General features: G+C 29.9%; 1 protein-coding gene across 11 annotated transcripts in view; it reads right to left on the bottom strand.

Annotated features, from left to right (window-relative positions):
• HERC2 (E3 ubiquitin-protein ligase HERC2) overlaps positions 1 to 23,570 on the bottom strand; it is a 310,355-nt gene that overhangs the window by 141,155 nt on the left and 145,630 nt on the right. For all 11 annotated transcript variants that reach the window (XR_013030890.1, XM_076512164.1, XM_076512152.1 and 8 more), the window contains 4 exons: positions 22,992 to 23,151; positions 11,263 to 11,591; positions 2,687 to 2,978; positions 1,304 to 1,470 (listed from right to left, as the gene is read on the bottom strand). Coding sequence is in view for 10 of the 11 variants with exons in the window: in XM_076512164.1 (XP_076368279.1) it covers positions 1,304 to 1,470; positions 2,687 to 2,978; positions 11,263 to 11,591; positions 22,992 to 23,151 (948 nt within the window). In the remaining variant the exon portion in view is untranslated. The remainder of the gene's footprint in view (positions 1 to 1,303; positions 1,471 to 2,686; positions 2,979 to 11,262; positions 11,592 to 22,991; positions 23,152 to 23,570) is intronic.

Genomic DNA, 23,570 nt, shown 5'->3' with positions numbered 1-23,570 from the left:
TGTAAGAATCCTAAGTAGCAATAATATAACCAATTCATGGCTTTTGGTTTATTTCTTGATTATGAGAAATTCACTTGAAATAAAAATGTATCTCAGAACAGCTGGTATAGGTAGTCACACTTCTACTGATAAGCAGAGAACAACATTTTGACCTTTTTAGGTCATCTTCAGGTTAACAAAGAGAGTTCCCAACTGACCATTGCTGGACAAATTTAATAACCTAATATCCAAATACAACACCCCTACAATCCCGTACCCTTTTATACTCTCATCCCTAAAATGTATCTAGCAACGGTCAGTTCCAAACACTCTTTGTTAACCTGAAGATGATCTGGGAAGATTGAAATGTTGTTCTCTGCTTATCAATAAAAGTGTTAATATCCATACCAGCAGTTCTGAGATACATTTTGGTTTGTTACTTATTTATTAAAATTGCAATTTATATATATGCAACTAAAGCTTATTAATTACATATGGTGTAATACACAGAACCAGACTCTATAAGAATTTAAGTAAATAATACTTTGCCTAATTTTTATGTTCATGCTCATGATTTTATGATTCAATATAGCCTGTTGAGTATAAACATGCGACGTTTTCTTATTTGCACTACAAACACTTAATGTTCATGCTCATGATTTTATGATTCAATATAGCCTGTTGAGTATAAACATGCAACGTTTTCTTACTTGCACTACAAACACTTAATGTCCATATTCATGATTTTAAGATTCAATATAGCCTGTCAAATTTAAACATGTAACCTTACAAACTATCACAAATTTAACTGTTTAACATTCATTACATGTTGTAGTTCAGATCTTCTTACTCAAACATTGCCAGAATGGTCTAGAACAGAAAAAAAACAAAAAAAACTCAAAGAATAACTCTATACTACTCTCTGGATATTTTATAATTAAGTAACAGCAATTTGTACATGAATTACATGAAACTGTGATCACTGAGTTTTCACATTAAATATCTGAAAAATGGTATCCTAGTCAATAGTCCGATCATTTATAACAGATTATAAAGAAAAGGCTTAAGATTAAAAAAGAAGAATCACATTAACAACAAAAACAAGATTAAAAATAAAATTAATGTTCTCTAACACAAGTTCCAACTTTTTCTATTAATTAACAAAATAAAACTGTTTTTACATCACATAACCAAAAACTGTTACACCAGCTTTACACTTTATAAAACCACCTTGCAAGTCTATTTGTAGTGCAGAAACAATGACAAGCATAATTTCAAGTGTTAAAAAATCCACTAGAAGTATATTAGTTTTTTTTATTTGTACCTGTAACATTGCTTCCATTTCCATATCTTCAGAGAAAGAATCTGAGTCTGAAAATCCATCAAATGATGTGAAACTCTCATCATCAGACAAGTCAACTACCTGATCTTGGTGTTCAAGAAGCCAGCTAACAAGTGCTTCTGCACTAGGAGTAACTCCAGAGCTTGTAGCTTCAAGTGCAAAAATAATATATGAAAACTTAAACATTTTTAATTTTAATAGATGAAAGTACAAAAAATTGCATTATATTCATCTTCAGCAAATGAAAATACAAAAACAAATATATTTTACATTAGTAAATTAGAATATGAAACAATATTTTCATTTGAAGAAAATTAAAGCTTAAATATTTCAGCTTTGAGCAACTAAAAACAGGAAAAATGACATTATGTCCACCTTCAGTAACTTCAAAAACACCATTGTCAACCAAATTAAAATAAACAAAAACTGATTTTCAGAAACAGCTTTCACTTAATCACATCACAGGCTGAGATTGAACAACTATCTTCTCAAAAATAGTTTAAAATTTATAAAATATACAACTGTGCAGATAAGACTAATACATGACACATAACTTCAAAAAACTAAACCTTAATCTAACTTAAGCTTTTTTTTATTACTGGCTGTTGGTGCTCAAAATAAATTTACTTCTAAAATACCACATAATAGTAAAATCAGCAAAAAAAAGTAAAATAATTTACATTCACAGATCACACCACAAACAATCTTAATATTTGTTTGCATAAGCAAGAAACTTTCCATTATGTACAGGAAACATTAAAGTAATTTTGTGGAAAATTTAGTGCAAACAAGCAGCTGTAGTCGTGAGCATACCATAATCTTGAAGGTTATGTAGGACGCTTTTATAAAGTAACATGTAATAATTGCATTTGTAACACCCCTCAAAAATAACTCCTATTCACATGGTGTTGAATGTAAATATAAATGATGTAAGGACTTAAGTAATGAAAATACAGAATTTTAATGTCCATGCTCATTATTTTAATATTCAATATAACCTGTCAAGTATAAATATGCCACTTTACAAACTATGTCACAAATGTAACTGTTCAACATGTAGCATGTGTTACATTTTTGACCCTCTTACTAAAGCACTGTCAGACTAATCTAGAGATGAAGAAAAATAGTCACAAATAACACACAACTGTCTGGATATTTTATAAGTCACAGAAAATTCACACACAGATTAGATGAAAATGCAGTAACTGATTTTTCACATAAAATATTTGAAAAAGTAGCCATGACTTAATCATAACTTTTGGTTTATTTATTGCTTCTTTATTAAAATTGCAATTTATATATAAGTAATTGGAAGAAGAAAGTAAAACAAGAATATAACTTAAAAACAATTTAAAAAAAACTTACATAGTGCTTTCACTGCTACTTCAACATTACGTCTGGGAAAACCCATTTCCATCAGCTGCTGAACAGCAGGTATGGGTGGTGGTGGTGAAGTGTGAGCTTTATTGCGAGCCTTACGTGGCTTGGGTGGGACCACTGGTATCTCAGGTTGTTCAACAGAGTTGTCAGTTCCCATACTACTACTTCCTGCATCACTAGTTGGGGTCTGAACATTTTCCAGATCTTTCTGAGTGGAACGCTGAGCAGGTCGTGTTGCTTCGGCTGTCAAATACTGGAGAACTGCCGTACATGATGCCTGTTAAAAACAAATCATTACATATTTTGTACACACACATTAAAATAAAAAAAAAATCACCCGTACCTGTTGAAAATTAAACTTAGTTACCTAAAGCATACTAGAGCATTTTTTTACAAATGTATATTACCATAATGAACTACATATCTTAGAACAATATCTATTTTTTATATTAACTAATATTTCTATGTCTTCTAAAGACATATCTATATGTAATCACACCAGCACACTATTATCATATTGACAAAATATACAGTATTTAAACAGATTAACATAATTTTAAACAAAGTGATAAAGAATGCATTTAAAACTTTATCTGATGTTACAAGTGCACTTAAGTACTTGTTTAAGAAGTTTATGGATGGTAAGATATTTGCACAAATAGACACATACAAATATCATATAGATAGATGTTATTGAAAAAAAACACCTTAGACATCCAACAATTGAAAGTTGAGAAGCAAATGTAAATTTAATACTTACATACAACATTTGTATATAACAGGGAAAAAAAATATTTTAAAAATTAAATCAGGTGCCCAATTTCAAATGTATACATTAGAAAACATACTTAATGGGTAAACATATTGCTCGCTTCAGTTAAATTTCAACAAAACTAAATATTAACACAAATACATTGATAGTTTACAAAAGAAAAAGAAACTGAGAGGTACATTTATAAAAAATAGTAAAAACCCATTTGACTCTTACACATATATTTACTCTTCACTGACATGGTAGTCTAATTCTTGCTCTATCTAATGATAATCAAATTTTCTTTACAGCTGTTTTTGAAATTTTGTTTCATTAGTAAGTAATCAAACCACTTGATGCAGCACCATAACAAAGTTTCAATCAAAGCTTATACAAAAACTAATAGAAATACAGGAAATCAAGAAAAACATTATATGTTCAAGGAAAAAATTGTTTTTTAGGGAAAACAGCATTTTTTAAGATAGGGAGACAAATTCTAAAAAAAATAAATAAAAAATCCCAAGTTGATTATTTACAGCAAAACTCTTCAAGGTTATGCAAAAGTGAATTATACTAAATAAATACAAGATAAATAAGATCAATAATTACAATGAATCATAATAAACCATATCAGATAGGTGCAAGCTATATTTATTATCATTACACTGTACAAAACTACCATATCAAGTAATCTTTTAACTGCAGTTGAGCATAAAAAAAAGTGAGCAAAAATATTAATAAAAATTGGGGTATTTATAAACTGCAAATATAAATCATAAAATTTGCAAACAAGGCTGGAGATACTGTACACTAATCCACAGTCTGGTTCCATGACGTTACAAAAAATTACCCATTTCTATGCTCAAATTAGGGTATTGAATTACTTGATATGGTAGCTAACTTTATAGACTGTAATAATAATAATGAACATGGGTAGTAGCCAGCTGATATGGTTCATAATGATTTACTGTAGCTATTGAATAGTTGATCACATTCGTTCAAGATTTAAAACATTAAACTGTAGCTGGAGATTTCTTTGAGAATATATTGAGCATTTAAAGTGTCTACAACTAAATTCTCTAGGTGTAATGTATAGCAATGGGCTAATATATGCCTAGACTAATGCACAACCCCTACTAAGCACAGAACATTTGACCAATAGAAAATCAATCTCTTAAAATAAAACATGTCTAAAAAATTGCTTTAAAAAAAGCTTAATTTTTCTAAGGTAATTATTCTAAGAATGTTTGTAATGAAATTTAAAATATTGTTTGTTTGTTTTTTAACTTTATACATAATATAGCAGTTGGTTGCCTAAAAACACTAACAGTATAGTGTACAAGGCATGAGTATCTAAATGTTACAATTATCTAATGTTCATATATTATTGGCTAATACTTCCTATTTCACCCTTTACTTAGATTTTTAAAAGAACACTCAATATGTGTAAGAAAGCTAACTTCAAGGTATAATAACATAATTTAGACTAGAATTATAATGTTTTCTAGCTTACTTAAAAACAAGTAAACTTTTCAATACCTCTATAACTTTCACAAGTACCTTATTTACAGGTTTGGGTTTTTCTTATAGAATGGCAAGAAAATAAAAATTATAAATGGGCTGTTTGAAGTAGCTTTTCCTTGTAAGTCTACATGCATGTTTGTCAATTTTTATATTAGTACAACCTTAGCACTCAATAATAATGGTTTTAATGTGTTGTTCAAACTAAATCTTAAGTCTTTAACCTTTTCACAACAGGTCACAGGTCATAGGCCATGTCATAGTATTTGCTTACTTGCATTCCAAATTTTACTGAACTATTTTGTAAATTTATGTCAACAAGTTTGAAATCAAATTGCAGATTATAAATCAAACTTTAATATTATATAAGAGCTAATTTCTTAATTTAAAAGTAAATATTAAAAGAAGGCATTTAAATGTAACTTTTAGTGAGTTATGTGGTATTCTAAATGCAGCACCATTTAAAATTAGATGTTTGTGATGTCTAAATACTAAGTCTATAGTTTTGTACAAATTAGGAGCTCAAATTACTCACATTGACAAACTAGAATATAAAATAAGAACCATACATCTTTTCTTTATTTTGCTGAGATATGGCTTTAGTACTGAATCAAACAGTGGCCCCATTCAACTCTTTCAATTTTTTTATATGGTTCCTTATATACTACTATTACTACTACTACTACCACAGTATATGATATATGAATAACCAGTCCACAGTTTAAAACATCTCCAGAGTGGTTTTATCAGCCATTTTAATTTGTGGAAAGGCTACCATGTTCTTTCAATCCAAGTTTACAAGGAGGTAGGTTGTGTCTTTTGTCTGCTCAAATGTTCCATATTTCTTAAAATCTAAATACAAAGCTTAATAAATTATAGTGTAATTGAATTCTATTGTATCAGTGTAACTATTTATGATTTTTTTGGTTATTCAACAGTATATATAAAACCTAAAAAAATGTTGTTTGATATCCTCTATGTGTGAAATATTATAAGGCTTAGCAACCTTCATCCAGTAACAACCGAGTACAAAGGTTGTAGCAAGAAGAGATGATAGTTTGCTTTTCTTCTTAATTTATTGTTCTATATTATGAGAAATATAATTTAATAATTTGTTTATAAATAGTAATTTATATATAAATAAATAATATATGATGATTGAAATGCAACTGTATATTACAAAATTCTAGTTCACTAAAACATTGCCAAGACAAGGAAGACTAAAGGTCAGTCTTGTATTACTCAATATGCAACATGACTGCACGTGCATCACGTCAACGCAAGTAATGTAATTACCTAGGCATGACTGGTAGGTAAATATAATAAATATATATGTAAATACATAGCACTACGAGACTTACGCTACTTAAACTAAACATTTATATTTTCATATTATAATAGTCTTTCTAGCATGCAAAAAGCATTTATTTCCTGATTTCTTTACATTTTATGTTATATTCTATACTCTAACTATATGAGGTCTTTGTAAAAAATCAAAGTCTTACTGAAAACAAATGTTTGAAATGTATTTCAGTTTTAGAGATTATGCAAATATTTGAGATTTTTGGGCTGAAAATTAGTTTTTTAATCATGAAATCACTTTTCACTCAGTGTAGTAACAAAGACTATTTTCACAAACAAATTTTCAGTAAAAATATTTCGTTAAGAAAACTGATTGTTTTGTATACAAAATACTTGTAACTTTTACTAAAAGTGTACCAAATTTTGTGAAGCTGCACATGCTGTATAAAGTTAGTGTAACCACTTAACATGTGCAGATGTGTAAACAAACTTGTGTATATTATACTGAGCCTGTAGTGAAAGAGTTAACTTCTTATGCATGGGCTCTATCCATTGAACCAACCTCATTACCACTTTGTGCTCATTATAGTTTTATTGCTATTATTTTTAAATTAGTAAGCATGTGTTTAGAAATTTGGCATGTTATCACTAAACATTACAGTGCTTTCCATTTGCAAAATATCACATTTTTTTTATATATCATAAGGTTTGTTAAGCAATGTTTTTCTTGTGCCTTTTTTCTTTTCACATGTTACCTATTCAATGTGCAAAGTAATTTTCATTTTAAGATTAAAAACAATTTGATGCATCAGAATATTTTCAAATTTCACAAACATAACCTTTATGTCCAGATAGTTATCAAATGTTTCTTAAGAAAAAAACTAATTTTATGTGATTTTCACAAATTAATCTCTATACAAATTCAGTTCACTTGACCAATCTCATAACCACAATTAAAAAAAAAAAAATAAAATAAATATAAATTGTGATTTTGTTTCTAGAATTGGCACAAATTACAATACAAAAACATAAATGTTTAGACTAAATAGTTATATATAGTGATCTTTCAGCCATGCCTGGATAACAATACAGAAGTTATAATCACAAGGTGAGCACAAACTCATGTTACGATATCCAATTATATAAAATAGATAGTCCTTTCAAGGCAAAGTGAACTAGTATTTTGTAAAATACAGTCACATTTCAATTATTATATTGTGTGGATGCGTGTATACATATTATTATTAACTACAAACAAGTCCTTAAACTTAATTTTCTTAAGATATAAAACAGTAAAAAAGAAAAGCAAACAATTATCTTTTTGGTTATAAACTTTTATACATGGTTGCTTTTTGTCATAGCTTGTTAAACTATAAAAAATTTTGTACATGCATTGTATTTTTTAGGTTTTTTTATATATACATTTGAATAACCAAAGAAAATGATTAAGGTAAGTTTACCTGAACATTCTATTAAGGTTTTGTGTAGTTACTCGTAGTTCTTATTGTGAAACACCATTGTAGTTCACAATTAGAAATTGACAAAATACCAATTGTAAGATGTTGCCGAGTTAAAACTGTTGAAACAGAATTTAAAACTTGTGTCCCAAAAAAATTTTATCACGAGATGAAAAATAAGAAAAAAGCTAGAGGAAATCTTGTCTTCAGACATCAGGTACAACACTTTAGGATTAAATTACTTTTTAACTCTGTAGCTTCATGCATGAAAATGTAACATATATGCAATACAAATACATTGTTTAATATTTAAAATTCAAAAGATTTACTTAATTATCAGTCATCTGTTTCAACAGACATTCCCAGATTTGTTATTCCAGAGAATTTAGTACTGTTTTACATGTTTGTAAGTGTATGCGAGAAACTGTTGGGACCTTAAATGTTGCACCTATAGTTATATTGTTACTCAATCACTTAAAAAACCAACCAAGGGAAGTGAATAATCATAACTTATTTTACTTAATACATAAATGAGTACACAGACAAAGTAAAAACCTAGTATCTTTTATTATTCTTCAAGCAGTCTAAATTATAGTCAAACAACTAAAAGTTAGGTCAATGCCAGATTATTTTGTGAAATTAATCTTTTGATAGCCATAGTTTTATTTTATAAGGTTTGAAAACCAATAGGGGAAGGAATAAGAATAAAGTTTAAAATTCTTCAGATAATATACTGCATTAATAAGAAACAACACTTTAATTTATTCACACTAGCTGCAGTATTGTTTCATTTTTACAATAATGTTATGGTACCAGTTCACTTTTTAAACCTAAATAAGTCATAGCTATAAATACATAGATTGAAACAATCTATGAACATGGAAGTTTAAACAAGAATGTTGTTGCCCTTTTAATCCGTATGGTTCAAAGTATTTTTGCTAAATGCAGATGAAACAATAAATAAATTATATCAACCTCTGACAAGCACCATGTCCACCATTTATACATAAACATGAGCTTTAGAAGGTATGTGTTTATAGTATTTATAAACAGCTCATTTTATACTTTCTCTCTCTCTCTCCTGATTGGGATTTAGATCATTGGTGACCTGGAAGCTTGGGTGCTACTCAGACCTCTTCCTCCCTCCTGTACTGATGATATAATTTCTATTGAATATTAAATACAACACTGCAAGAGGGTTGAAGTAGACTAAAAAAAATTTACATAAATACCCTTTTAAATATTTTTAGGTTAGTCCTAAACAAGCATTAATTATATATTCACTGGTGAGAGGTGCTTAGGCCTGTTATCATAATGTATACAGAAGTGATTAAGTTCACAAAACAGTTTGTTTTTTGCCAACAGTTTGTGAAGTAGTTAAGCAAATTTTATAGAAGTCTATCAGATAAAGTATGTTTTCACAACTGTGTAGAAATCTGTTGATGTGCTTCTGAGCACTTTGTATACAGTTGTAAGTATGAAGTTTTTTACTAACCGAGTTTTTCAATTTTACTGGGTTCTATGTTTATCCATGCTGGAGTTCCATAATCTATTACTGGTCATATGCAGGTGTTGTATATTTTGCTTACGTTTTCTGGTGAAGTACCATAGATTCTTCTGCTTACACGTCATTTAATTCACTCTCTTCTGAGTTCTTTATAAACAAACTGTTTATATGATTTTGTCTATATCAATTTGGGATCATAGGTTAATTCTTAGAATTTACTTGATGTTGTAGTCTGGAGTAGTGTTCCCTGCATTTATATAATAAGACCTCTTAGCTTCAGACTGACTAAAAGCCATGAATCTTTCAGTTAATCAACCCATGTTTTCAAACTGCAGGCAAAATAGAAAATAATCTATACAAAAAAACATGACATAACACATCATTTCAATAGATTAGGGCTTTAGCTTTCTATTGATCATAATTAATATAGTATCAAACATCAGAAAAAACTATGGACAATTTATTGAAAGAGGATGTGATGTGTAGGCATTACAAGCAGGTTCATTTTTCCAGTTTATGGCTCTTTAAACAAATATAATTGAAGGCTATAAAAATTATGCTATAACAACTATACCATACAAGTAATTTCTATTAAATTACATACTTCTAAGAGGGGTCATATATAAAAAAAAGTCAATTCTCATACCAAGGGAGATTGAGGGTTTTCAAATATTTCAGTATGAAAAACTCAATTCTTATATAATATCAAAACTTGACTTATTAACTATATTTTGATATCAAATTTATTCATATACAATGGTAATAAATAGTTAATACAACTTTCTAAAATGTCATGACATACTCCCTTTAACCCACCAGTAATGAGTGTTTATCAACTGTTAGAATAATAAAACTGTAATAATCAGAATTCCTAATTTCACTTAGTTGGTTATTTCTGCAATAATAATCAAGTAGTCATTAGTTGGATTAATCAATTAGGTTACCACACTAACTGATACAACTAATACTTGTAGGATATCATTTAAATCACCAGCTTCAAATTGTAGATGATACTTTTCAAATTTTCAAATAATATTCTGAAATTTTTAGAATATTTACAAAGTAAACACAAAAACAATGAGTTTCCTGATGCATATCAGCAAGCTCATAAACTTAATATGTTAGTGCATAATTATGATGTTTGCTCAGAATACAATATACAAAATCAGAAAAATTCTTTAAACTTCATTTTAATTTCTTGAAAATATATTTTGATTGTTTAAAGAAAATGTAATAATTCTGAATTTTTACATAAACAACTGTCTAACATCAAACTCTTTCTATGCAAAGATGAATTTCTTATTTAACTGATTGACCAAATAATTTTTGATTATTTGAAGTAAAATTTGGCGAGTATTCAACACATGAATTAGTTGAATGTCCAGTTTAAATTCTGCCAGCTAATGAAAAATATTAATCAATTGTAAAATAATAATGCACTTTGATAAGTATGATTGCATTACATTTTTAAATCTACATTTTGCCTGCAGTAAAACTTCAGTTATAAAGTTCATATTTCTTCACTGAATAGATCAAATGTAATTTATGAACTTGCATATGCTTGTTAGAAGCAGTGTTATGTAAGCTCCATGGCAGTAAAAATAGAATTGAAAGAACATGCAAACTTAAGAGCGCCAAATATAACACATGCGTATTAAAGTATGTCCTATACAAGTGTGATTTACTGTTCCATTCAAATTACTTTAAGACCTCAACAAGGGCCAACAGTGAACACAGTCTCTCTACAAAAGAGACTATCTGTTTACAAAGTTAGGCCAGAACTCAATCAGCCAAGTTTGGCATGTAAGTTATCACTTACTGGATAACTTACATTTTATACATCTCACAAAGGTGAAAATTTATCAGCTAGTTTTCTGTTAAACCCAGGAAATAATAACAGTACTTTAAATGCCTATTCTGAAATTTTTATTACAAATTTCTTAAACCTCCTATAATTGATAAAAAATACAAATGATCACTTTTTGTTTTTTTAAAATACAAATAATTCCACTATTCATTTTACCTCTAGTTCTTCTTTGGGAAAAACTGCTTTTAATGGAGAAGGCTGAGTGGCTATTGAAGTCAAATGTTGTATGAGTAGTGGTGGAGGAGATGCTTCACTGATACTTTCCTCAATTGATGACGTAGATGCTGCAAGGGGTGTCACAGAAGTTGGACCCACAGCTTCAACACTAGCTGTAGCCAAGGCTTCAAGAGAGGAGAAGTCAAGGCTGCAAGACTGAAGCAAAACTTGTCGTAAAAATTCCTGGTTGCCAAACAACACTCTTGTTCCTTTCAGTAAAGCTAACAGAATCTGTTGTTGCTGTAGAAGTTTCATGCTGATTCCTCCTACTGTTAAAACAAGCAGAAAAAAAATGTCAGACAATCATCTCAACACAAGTATAGCTACAACATTAAATTGTCTAAGCTGATTGCTGTTTTATGCATATTGTTCTTTCTCACTGTTGTGTGTGCATATCCTCCTTAACTGTTGTTACCTATGAAAGAACAATATGCAAAAAAATAAATAAATAAATAAATAAAAATTGAAGCTGCAAGTTCAAGAACTTGGATTTAAAAAACAGCTAATCTAAAATCATGTTTTTATTCATACAAATTAATGCAACTAGCTTCACCTGTTAGCTGTTGTTTACAAACAATACTTCAATTACTGAGCAAGATCTTCATCAGCTATGAGAACAGCAAATGAAAGTTTCGACTAGGACTTTGTCCCAGCCTATAAAATCTGGAAGTACAAAAGCCTAGGAAACAAGAAATACTTGAGTACTTTCTAGGTTCTTTTGAGACACCAAATATTCACATCATTTACAATTAGGAAGAATGATAAACATGGGATTTTTGCTGTTTTAACACACATCTCAGTGATCTAAGTTACAAACCAATTAAGCACAAATCAGTAATTTTATATGGTTTGTACACAATGGTAGTAAAATTAAACTTCCTGACCATTTTATCTGTATGTGATATGTATTACTCAATTATTACCTGTAATAATAAAATATGAAAATGCCAAACATCACCCATATATTGTTTAAGAAAGATAAACAGTTTGTATCTTAAAAGTCACAGAATTAAGGTGACAACATATTTATCAATCATTATCAAAAACAGTTTCAAATTTATGCAAATTTTGTTTGTGCATGAGACTTGCTAGATTTTATTTATAACTTAATTGTGAATTTTAATAGTACATATGGGACACTTCACATGTGGAATCAGACCTGTTGCTAAAAAATTCACAATGTTTATTGTTGCGTGTTGTGTAATTGGACTAATAGAGACTGTGCTAACTTTTACAGATAAGTGTTACTGTACGCAAATATGCTCTTCGTTGAAACTTATAATAAATCAAAAAACAGTACGTGCATTATGAAAATTATTTTATGTGCAGAATACATTACACGTTAAAACAAAATATTTGTCTACTGTTTAACATGCACTATTTTTTCAAAATAAAATAATTTGCATTACGTTTATAAATTTTTGTTTGTCACTTTTCTGTTGTCCTAATGCAATTTGCTTCCAAACACAATTCCACTAACAATCATTTGGTATGACAATATTTTTCAATTTATTCAAATGTTACTTATTACATTAACTACTTGGCTAAGAGCAGGTGTACTGAACCAACTATGTAACCATCAAAGTAACCATGATATTACTATACCTTTTGACAGCTGAGACATACCTTCAAAAATTTTTCTGGACTGAGTAAATATTTCAAGTGTTTTGTATACAAAAATTAAGATATTCTAACTAAATATTTGCTGCTACACGTTTTGCTTTCAGAATGTCAACTAACCAATATGTGAAATGATATTTATTTCAAGATTAAAAATATTTATCTTCATCTGAACATTGTCAAATTTCACTTGCATAGTCTCTTAAAACCTCCTAAATAATCATCCTTATTGAAGAAAAATGTTAAATTTCATGTTATTTTCTCTACCCTAACTCTATATGATCCCATTTAACTACCACAAAATATTAGAAAGTTAATCTAAATTGCCCTTTTTATTCCTGCAATGACAGAAAATTGTAACAGGAAACTACAACTGTTTATTTTAAGTAGCTTAAATCTCATAACACATAAATTTATTCATATTTATTTTATTTTTTTGTTTAATTGATTTTGAACTGTAGCTGACAATCCTGCCACACAAATTACATTATGTAACACAAATTTTGTTTCTGGATAGTATGTGTTATTTCTTAATTGCTTATGTTGTAAAAGTACAGAAAATGGCCATTATTTCCTTCAAACTTTGCTTTTGTGACCTGGATAATGAAATTTAGAAATTAACCTATTTTCTATGTAAAAACAGGCAAATTTGCATATTTTCATTTACATAATGTCTGAATAAAACAACATATGAATCAAGATTTACATGTATTTATACTAAAGTTATGCAAAAATGTTTAGAAGTGAGTAGTTTCTCAAGATTTGCAACTGTAATATAAAGCACTTTCAAGTATCAGCCCCCAAATATAATCTTCCATCATGTTTTCGTTATATGCTCCTTGGTAGCGGTGTTCAAAGTCCAGCATATCTTGGTGAAAGCACTCGCCTTGCTTCTGAGCATGCTCCCATGTTCTCTTTGAATTTATCAAAATGAGCATCAAGAATATGGACTTTCAAGGACATCCTGCAGCCCATTTTGCCATAGGTCTTCACCAGAGCCTCAACCAGTTCCACATAATTTTGAGCCTTGTGATTGCCCAAGAAGCCCCAAACCACTGTGACAAAGCTGCCAAGCTTTTTTCCTTCCTACTGAGCTTCTTGGAAAAGTATGTGCACTCCAGGATCTTCTTCATTTGTGGTCCATCAAAGACATCAGCTTTGACCTTTGCCTCAGACAGCTTAGGAAAGAAGTCTAAGGTACCTGAAGGCTGCAGACTCCTTATCAAGAGCTGGGACAAATTGTTTCATAAGACCCAATTTTACGTGCAATGGTTGGAACAACACCTTCTGGAGGTCCACAGAGAACTTGGTCCATTGTGGCCAATGCTTCCTGTTTTAGTGTGCTGTGGTGTCCCTGCTGTCCCAAAGGCAAAGATAACAGAGAAACGTGGTAAAGCCTCCTTGAAGATCTATCAGAAATGCCACCATTCTGAAGTCTCCGATAACCTCCCAGACATACTCATTACACTTTAAAGCTTCTAGCAATGTCTTGACACTGTTGTATTCCTCTTTGAGGTGCACTGAATAAGCCAGGGGAAGAGAAGGATACTTATTCCCTTTATAGAGCAGCACAGCTTTGAAGCTTCTGGATGAGCCATCAATGAAGAGGCACCATTTGTTTGGGTTACAGGCAATTCCAATTGCCTCAAACAGACAGGATACATTGTGGTAGAAGAAAAGCCCATATTGACGAGTGAAGAAGCTTGAAAAATGTCGGTGACGCTTCCTCTGACTTTCGATTTGCACACTTTCATCTAACAAATCCCACTCATTGAGCCTAGATGTTAAAAGTTCGGCACTCGACTTTGTTGGACCAAGATCTCTGATCAAGTCATTGAAATCTCTTTGGTTAGGGTAGTATGGGTTTTTCTCACCAGCTGCACCTTTGAAATTGTAATCTGGATCTTCAATGTCTACCTCCTCTTCTGATTTGCTGCTCTCTTCTAAAAATGGCTGCTTTCTCTCTGGCAGATTGGGTACAGGGAGCTCAGGGCAGTGTGGCACTGGGGCAATGGATGATGGATGGTCCAGATACATGATAACAGATGCATTCTTGTCAGCCCAACATTTGGAAAGGTCCACCATGCAGAAGTAGGAATTACTTGAGCAGTCAGTGGGTTCACGCCAAATTCTTGAAATAGCGAACTTCATGACTCTCTTTTCCCCTCTGTATCATTCTGCAAAAAAGGAAGATAAAATTGTTATTATGAAAAATAAATTTATTTCCTCCACAACTAACATGTAAAAGGTTAATGCAAAATATTTTATATGTAATATTGTTTCTATACTATTGGAAATTTAAAAAAAATTAAAAGATATTTAAATTTTAAAAGATTTAAAATTTGTATAATATAAAATCTTACTATTCCAGCAGGCAAAAATTGTCCGTCTTCTAGTTTTTTTGCAATGCTCGTAGGTAAAATGAGGTGCTCAGGATTTGTCTTAATCCCCAACAGGCATGCTGAAATATGCCTTATAGGATTCACAAATTTTAGCAGATGCTGTCACAGAGTACTTTTTCGCTCGTCTTGATAAACTGGCCACATACGTAGCAGAATGCATCTGGAAAGTGCTTGTAGCTTCTTGATGCCATCTCTGATAAAATCAGATAGGTCTATGTGTTCACTTAGAAAGCTAGAACTAAACTGCAGTGGTAAGCCCCTGTATATATATATTACTATGGAAAGTTCTAGAAAATTCTCATAAGTTCTATAACATTCTAGAAAGTTCGAGAAAATTCTCTATCAGCTACTCAGCACTGAATCTACCTAAAATATTCTGGAAAATGGGTAAGTTTGAAAATTTCATTACCCAGGTCACAAAAGCAAAGTTTGAAGAGAAAAATAGGTCTTTTCCATTTACTTTAGGCATAAGCAATTAGAAAATAACACTTTTTGCCTAGGAACAAGAAAAAGTAAAAATTATGTTACATAGTGTTGTAATTCAGAAAAGCACATGCTGCTCACATTACTGTATTGAATAGTATAAAACTGGTCTTTACAAAGTACAAATGTCTTATTATTCTTGGTTCTAATGCACCAGTATTTTGTGACCTAACAGTGACATTTTAGTTAAAACACATATAAGTATAAATTATTAAATTTCTGTTTTCTTAAAACATTGAGCAATAAATTTAAAAATGGAAAACAATGATCACTACTACAATATTATGAAATTTTGTAATCATGCAACGTATTTGTTCAGCCTTGTTGAATTTCACATAATGAGAATGTAAAAAATTTTTTGTAGACACATTATATATACACACAATTTAGAACAACAACAAATTACAAAATTACTATGCTGCAGAATTACTATGATGGCTTTGCTAAATATAATGGTATCTCACTTAAGAGAAAAGATAAGGGATAATTATTTTATATTCTTGCTTGTCCATATTGATAACGTGTATTTATAATTTATCAAAAACTATAGATGGTGTAGTATGGGCATCATAAAATATAATCTAGGCCAAGGCAGAAGACAATATACCACATAACACAAAAATCACTACTTAGTGGGTTTTTGTGTTGTTTATTTTTGAATTAAGATTTAAATAATGTATAATACTAATATCTGAATTATAAACTGCAATTTGATATCAAATGTATTCAAACATATTTATAAAATAGTAGTTTAATAAAATTTTGAACATTATTCTAGAAACCTGATAACATGCCCTCTGACCCTTACCTATAAGGAAAGAGTTAAATAGAAATTGCTACTAAATAAATCTTTTACCAAAAGAACTCATATTGTATTCAATCTGTTACAGCACTTGGATGTATACAGAATGAAATACACTAACACACTACCTGTACTTGAACATACTAGCACTGCAGGATGTCTGAAACAATAATTATCTAATTCCAAAGCCTAAAACCCCACATTTTCACAATAATGTCAAAATTGTAAGTTGCAAATATTCACCTTTACTTCTAGTCTATTTTCTCTTGTCCCTACCATCTTGTATACTGTTTGACATATATTGCAGGGTTCAAAATTAGTGGGGACCCTGGAGCTCATGGGCCCCAAAAAAGCCAGCAGTACTGAAAAAGTGCCTGATAGGTAGTCCATGTTGCTCTTTATAATCAAAAGATCCATTAAAAGTTTGACACTCATAAAATGATCTAAGAGTTTATTAACTGAGCAAAATTTATGAAAAAACCATGAATAGACATTCCCCAATTTACAAACACTTATCAGTCATGTACAATCCACAAATGTCACTATGAATGCCCATGGATTTGAAGTAAATGCACTTTCATTAACCCTATTGATACAAATCACAGGACAAAGGCCATGCCATCACATTTATTGACTTATATCCAGTTTGGTACCAGACTATAGATTTTAATTTAAATTTTAGTATTTTACATTATTCAGTTTCTTAATTTAAAATATTATAAAAACACTTAAAACATCAATTTTTGTGTCACGTGGTATGCCAAATGCCCCACTATTTCAAATTAGATGCTTCTTTTGTCAAATTACAAAGTCTATAGTTTTATACAAACTAGGAACTTGAAATACTTACATTAACAACCTAGAATATAAAATAAGAACCTCCTATCTTTCTGATTAACTGGGATATCTCTTATATAATGAACCAAACAGTGGCCCTCTTCACCTCTTTCCACTTTTGGAAACATTCCCTTACGTGTTTATATTTGTATATATGATGGGTCAAACCAACTGAAAGTTCATAATGTCTCCCTCAGCCACTTTCATGTGTATGAACACCATCTAGTTCTTTCAAAACAAGAGTTCAAGGAGGTAGGTTATGTCTATAATCTGTTGAAATTTCATATCCTTTTTTTAGACCAAAATACAGCTTCATTACTAAACTTAATAAACTATAATAGAATTCTATGGCATATACATAGTAATTTATGATTTTTTGCTCATTCAAATGTATGTACAAAGCCTTAAAAAATTTTGTTTGAAATCCTCCATAAGCAAAATTTGAAAAAGCTCAATAACGTACAGCAAGCAACAAGCAAGTACAAATATTGTCATAACTAAAAGATATAATTGGTTGCTATACTTCTTTTTTTTAAAAACAAAAAAAAACTTATTTGCAAATAGTAATAACCTGTGTATGTATGTAATGTCAAATGACTGAAATGTGACTACTTTACCAATAGTAGTTCACAAAAGCACAACAAACACAGGTTAATTTGTATAGACTAAAGGTCAGTCTTATATCTTGGGATATGGTAACATGAGTGCTTGTGCTCCATGTCAATGCAACTTTATAATGTTAACTAGACATGACTGGAAAGTCAATATAATAAAAATAATAAATGTATCATGTTACGAGAGTTAAGTTATGAAAATGCAAATGTTTAGTCCAAATATTATAATATGTAGTCCTTCTGGAACAACAACAAAATAAAAAGAATTTATTTCCTAATTGTTTATGGTGGTTATGAGGTCAGTCCAACTGACAGACCCAAATAATAAGGATAGAGAAAATAACATACATAAAGTTTTACTGAAAACAAATGTCTGAAATATATTTAGGAAGTTTTAAAGATTACACAAAAAATATCAGAGATCTGATATTAAAATCACTTCCCACTCAGATTAGCAACTAAACAAATTCAATATTTTCACAAACAAATCTTTAGAAAAATACTTCATTAAAACCTGAATTTCCATGTACAAAAGACTTAGAATCATTCCTAAAATCGTACCAAATTTTATAAAGATACACATGCATAATAAAATGTTATAGGATAAATATCTAGCATGTGCAAATTTGTATATGAACTTGTGTATATTATACAAAGCTCATGGTGAAATGGTTAATAAGAATGCCATCATTTTACCTAGTATTCAAACTTTTTGTATCAGTGTAAGGGAATTCATATATAAAATTCTATATAAAGTGATTATTTGAGCTTTTATACAGATGACTACTATTTTAAATCAGAATACTACTTTAACTTTTTGTAAATGACACCAAGCTTGCATCAAGTCTTACACTTGTGAAAGATGCACACAAGTTCTTTTTCATCAACAGTGTTCAATCCAGCTTTGCAGACTGCAATAACCAAACAATATTACTATTTTTACCAATTGTCACAACTGGAAATCACCAATTACTGATAATTATAGTGCACAATCACTCAGATTCTGATTACGTACAGTAAAATTGATGTCATTGTGTAGTATTGTTGACAGTTTAACCTTAAAAATTGTAATGACTACATAAAAAGTACTAAGTTGAAGCCTTCTTAAATTTGGTGTTGTTAAAGTTATCAATAAACATGCCAAGCAAATCAACCTCTTTTCCATTTCTTATCTGAGTGAGTGAAAAATAAAAATTGGGGCTAATCTTGAGACAAGTACATGATCAATACATAATGTTATGTATGTTATGTTATGACTGCTGTGAAACAAACAAATTGTTGAGATTTATTAACTAAATTCATCATTCACTTTAGCCATATTTTCAAAGGCTTTTGTATCACTCTCCAATTTGAACTAAACCAATTTCTACACTAAACAAAATATTTCAACCAAAGGTAAAAAAAAAGTGACAACATTTGGAAATTTTCATTCATAAAAAAGAACTTTCAAACCAATAGCCAATTTTTTTTAATTGGCCTTAACAAAAAATGCTCCTAATTATATTTTTATTGCAATTGCATCCACAAAGATCAACTTTCCAGCCTGAAAAAAGAAATGACAATTTTACATGCATTACAATAAATTTAAAATTTATCACTTCCTGGCTCAACACAGGCTCTCCTTTGAATGTGTTTCAAATATCAGCACTTGTATCACTAGCTTTTACTGTCTATAAAAACACACACATTCGACAGATAGCTTTGCAAAAGGAAACCAAATTCTAGTAGGACCCAGATTCAGAAGCTGGTAACAAGAGAGTGATGAAGAAGGGTACGAGGGATGAAGAATAAATCCAAGAAATGGATGTTGAGACATAAATGGATACTAGACTTCCTTTCATTATTTATTTTGATTAGGAAAGGACACTAGTTTAAATGAGAATGAAAAAATAAAAAGTTACCTTATACCATGCTTTACAGGGAGAAATTAAAGGTCATATATAAAATAATATTAATTTAAGTGGTGAAAAAAATAAACAGTTTGACTTGTGTGTTTTTTTTGTTTCAAGAAATACAAATTTACAATAAAATGAATTCAGGCATCAATATCTTCAATTTCCTTTAAATTTATGTAACATCCTCTTATTTAATTCAATGATATTTCCTGCTAACCTCCACTATAGAGTTATACAAAAAAAAAAAAAAAACAGAAAATTTCAAAAATCTGTGAGTGAGACTTTTGAAAAACTAAACTTCCAATTCCAATATGTAGTAAAGTGCTGTGAGAGCTGAAGGTTGTCACCTTCTAATAGATTCTGAAAAGCATGACACCCCATAAAATTTTCAATTCAGTGAAGCAAAACAATGCAAACTGATACATTTCCTGGATCAATTGGAATCAAAATTATACCTAAACCTGGCTGGTCAACCATTCACCAAGTGTTATGAAAAGCTGCTAAAAGTACAGATTATTAAGTAAATTATTAGTTTTTTAACTAATTGAATATGTGTAATTCAGATAATTTTCTTTTTAATTCACCAAAGCTGCATAAATTGTCTTCGATTTTTGAACTGACAGGCTTTATTGAAACAATTAAACTGTCTATTTTCATTTTAACATCTTTAAAATCTTTCCTACACAAATATGTTACTTGTTAAGGGCTTTTATTCTGTAATTACACATATTCCTCCATGACCTAGTTTTAGGGAAACTAGACAAAGCCGTTACGCTCTTTTTATAAAAGAACCTAGCTACTGTCTATGTGTGTAATCTTCGATGTCTCAAACTGTACAAAAAATAGCTTGTATGGCATTTTAGGCACATATAAAAATTTATTTTTTCACCATGTCTTAGCAACAACACCAAATCACAAAATTTGTTGGCTTTTCCCAATTTGTTTGTGAAAGTGAAATTTCCTGAAGTTTCTTGTGTTTAAAATGCAAAGTATAAAAAAAAAATCACTGACTGTCCCTGGCCTATAGGAACCACAATTCCAATAAATATTGAAGCAATAATTGTGCAAATCAATTTTCACTGGAGGAAATTACTTATTGACCATTCGTTGGATGTTATGTATTTTCATCCATAAACTTCTGCTTTTCCTATTACACTTTTTTTAATACTCAAGCAAACTAATACAATTGAGAATTTGTATGCATTGTAATTTTTTTTTTTTTTAGTAAAACTGACTAATAAGGAGGCACTAGTAGAGATCAGTGAACAATCCACAGTGATGATAAAGTGTACAATAAGGAAAGGAACACTGCTTGTTGAAGTAATAGCACATTTTGAGAACAGCCAGAACTGATGTAGGCCTCCAAATAATTAGGTCATCACAAAACACATAACACGTTTAAAAGACTTTCCCATAGCTTTAAAGGTTGAAATAATGTGATGTCATAATGAAATGGAGATAGGGTTATTACATGCAATAATTTTAATTCAGACTATAAACAAAATAATAACAGCATATGCAACTGTGTGTATGGCAGTGTGCAAGTGTATTAGTGAGCCCATGCACTCAAGTGAGTCAGACCCAAACAAAAGAATAAACCAACTATATAACTGATTACTTTACAGTTACATAATATCCTCATGAAGCAGAGCCTAAAATATTAGAAATTAAGTAAGAAACAAATAAGAGGTTTATTTATTATTTTCAACAAATAATGTAAAACACCCCTGAAGTAAATTAAAATAGCTTCGTGGTGTCAGGAATGCCACTGTGAAAGTACTTATATACTGCCAAAAAATGGTGATCTTCATCAATCAAAACATAGCTCCAAAAATTAAAATATTCATAAACCATTTTAATGTAGATAATCTTGATTTAAAACAGCTAAACATACATATCTGTGACATTCTAAATAAATGTAGAAATTTTATGAGCAATGCCTTCAGAATGACAGTGTACAGTTCCATATTATAATGGTAAATAATGCATAAGACTAGTAGGATAAAAAGTTGAATGTTTTTCTTTTTATTGAAGTTTACTGAACAGAAACTATGAACTGCATTTAAGTACAAAGATGTCTTATAATGCCAAAATTTAACAGAAGTAAAATAATCTTTTTAGATTATTTTAATAGTAAGCTCTTTGATATAACAATAAATGCTCAGTATGAAAGCTATAAAATGAATGTAATACTTTGCAAAATTTATGTATTCTGTATGGTAATGCACAACCAGATGGAAAATAACATTGTCAGAAGACAAACTATTCTCAGAAGTGTAATATTTAATACATTAAAGTGATGTAAAAGAATAATGACTGTATATATTAGAATCTTCATTTGACAATCCACCATTGCATCTTAAGGACTTTGAGTATTTCAAAGGTATTTGGATAACTGGTTTCAAAAGAAGTTTTGTGATAGATAGGATATCTGTTAATGAGCCTCATTTGCTGATTTAAGTTTAGCACTAACATCATTTCACAAACTTATAAATCTAATTCACACCATAACAGTTGTATTCAAACAATTTGATAATATAAATAGTATTTCAACCATTACTCTGTCTCTAACATCCCAGCAAGTCAAATGAGCACTCATATTGGAAAAAGGCCTTGCCAACACTGAGTACAGTACACATATTATGGTTGATACATTTTTCTTTACTTTCACTTAAAAGATGTTATTCATAATAAAACTAGACAAGACAGTCTCATATTAAGTCTACTAGTACTTCATCTCTTTTCTGTAATACCACCAAAACATTTTTTTCACTGGATTTGAATAGTGGATGAATGGCCAATTTTACAATAGAAATAAACATTTGCAACCCTGATTATACCTACTATATACCACTCCTTTCAGACAGTGCTTAAAACAATCCCAATCATGATAGTAATTAGTATTCTATACTTACCAATGCAAACTTTCAACAAGAATATAACATTAAGATTTTTTAAAGATGATGCCCAAGAATGTCTTCATGCTAGACAATCTTGCAACAAACAAAAGTTATACCTTCACTTCCTACTGAAGAAGTACTGTGAGTCATCATTGCTCTTGCATCAGTATCTATTTTGCTGGGGGGAGTTACAGCTTGACAGATCAAGGATGCCCATGTTACCATCATTTCTTCTGTACGTGGTAGTTTATGCAAGTTGAAAGGTAAACCAGGTACCTTAAAGTAGAACAAAATATCTCACTGTATAGAACAGGAATAAACACTAACGAGGGTTAAAACATAAAAGACATTTTTAATAGTAAGTTAGGTGATTAAAATAAAAATTGCTTTTTAAGTGGCTTTGCTAAATCTGAAAAAAACTAACTTTTACAATGGCATCATACAAGAAGTGGAAGAACCTTTTAATAGTCTTTTAAGTCATAAGAAAAAATATACAATACTTTTATCAATTTATTTAAAAATACAACTTTTTTAAATTAAAGAATGAACTGAACACAATAAAATTTAACATGCAGTATGATAAAATTTGCAAGTTTGAATTAAACTATTCCTTTCTGCAACATCAAATACTTTAATTTACACAAGTAATAGTTATAAAAATTACATCTTTAATGTTACACTACTGTTTTCTTCTT

This window comes from Tachypleus tridentatus, chromosome 1, assembly GCF_004210375.1.
Source record: "Tachypleus tridentatus isolate NWPU-2018 chromosome 1, ASM421037v1, whole genome shotgun sequence".
Lineage (NCBI taxonomy): Eukaryota > Metazoa > Arthropoda > Merostomata > Xiphosura > Limulidae > Tachypleus > Tachypleus tridentatus.
Note: the sequence above shows the minus strand (reverse complement) of the source record. Positions and strands in the feature narration are given on the sequence as shown.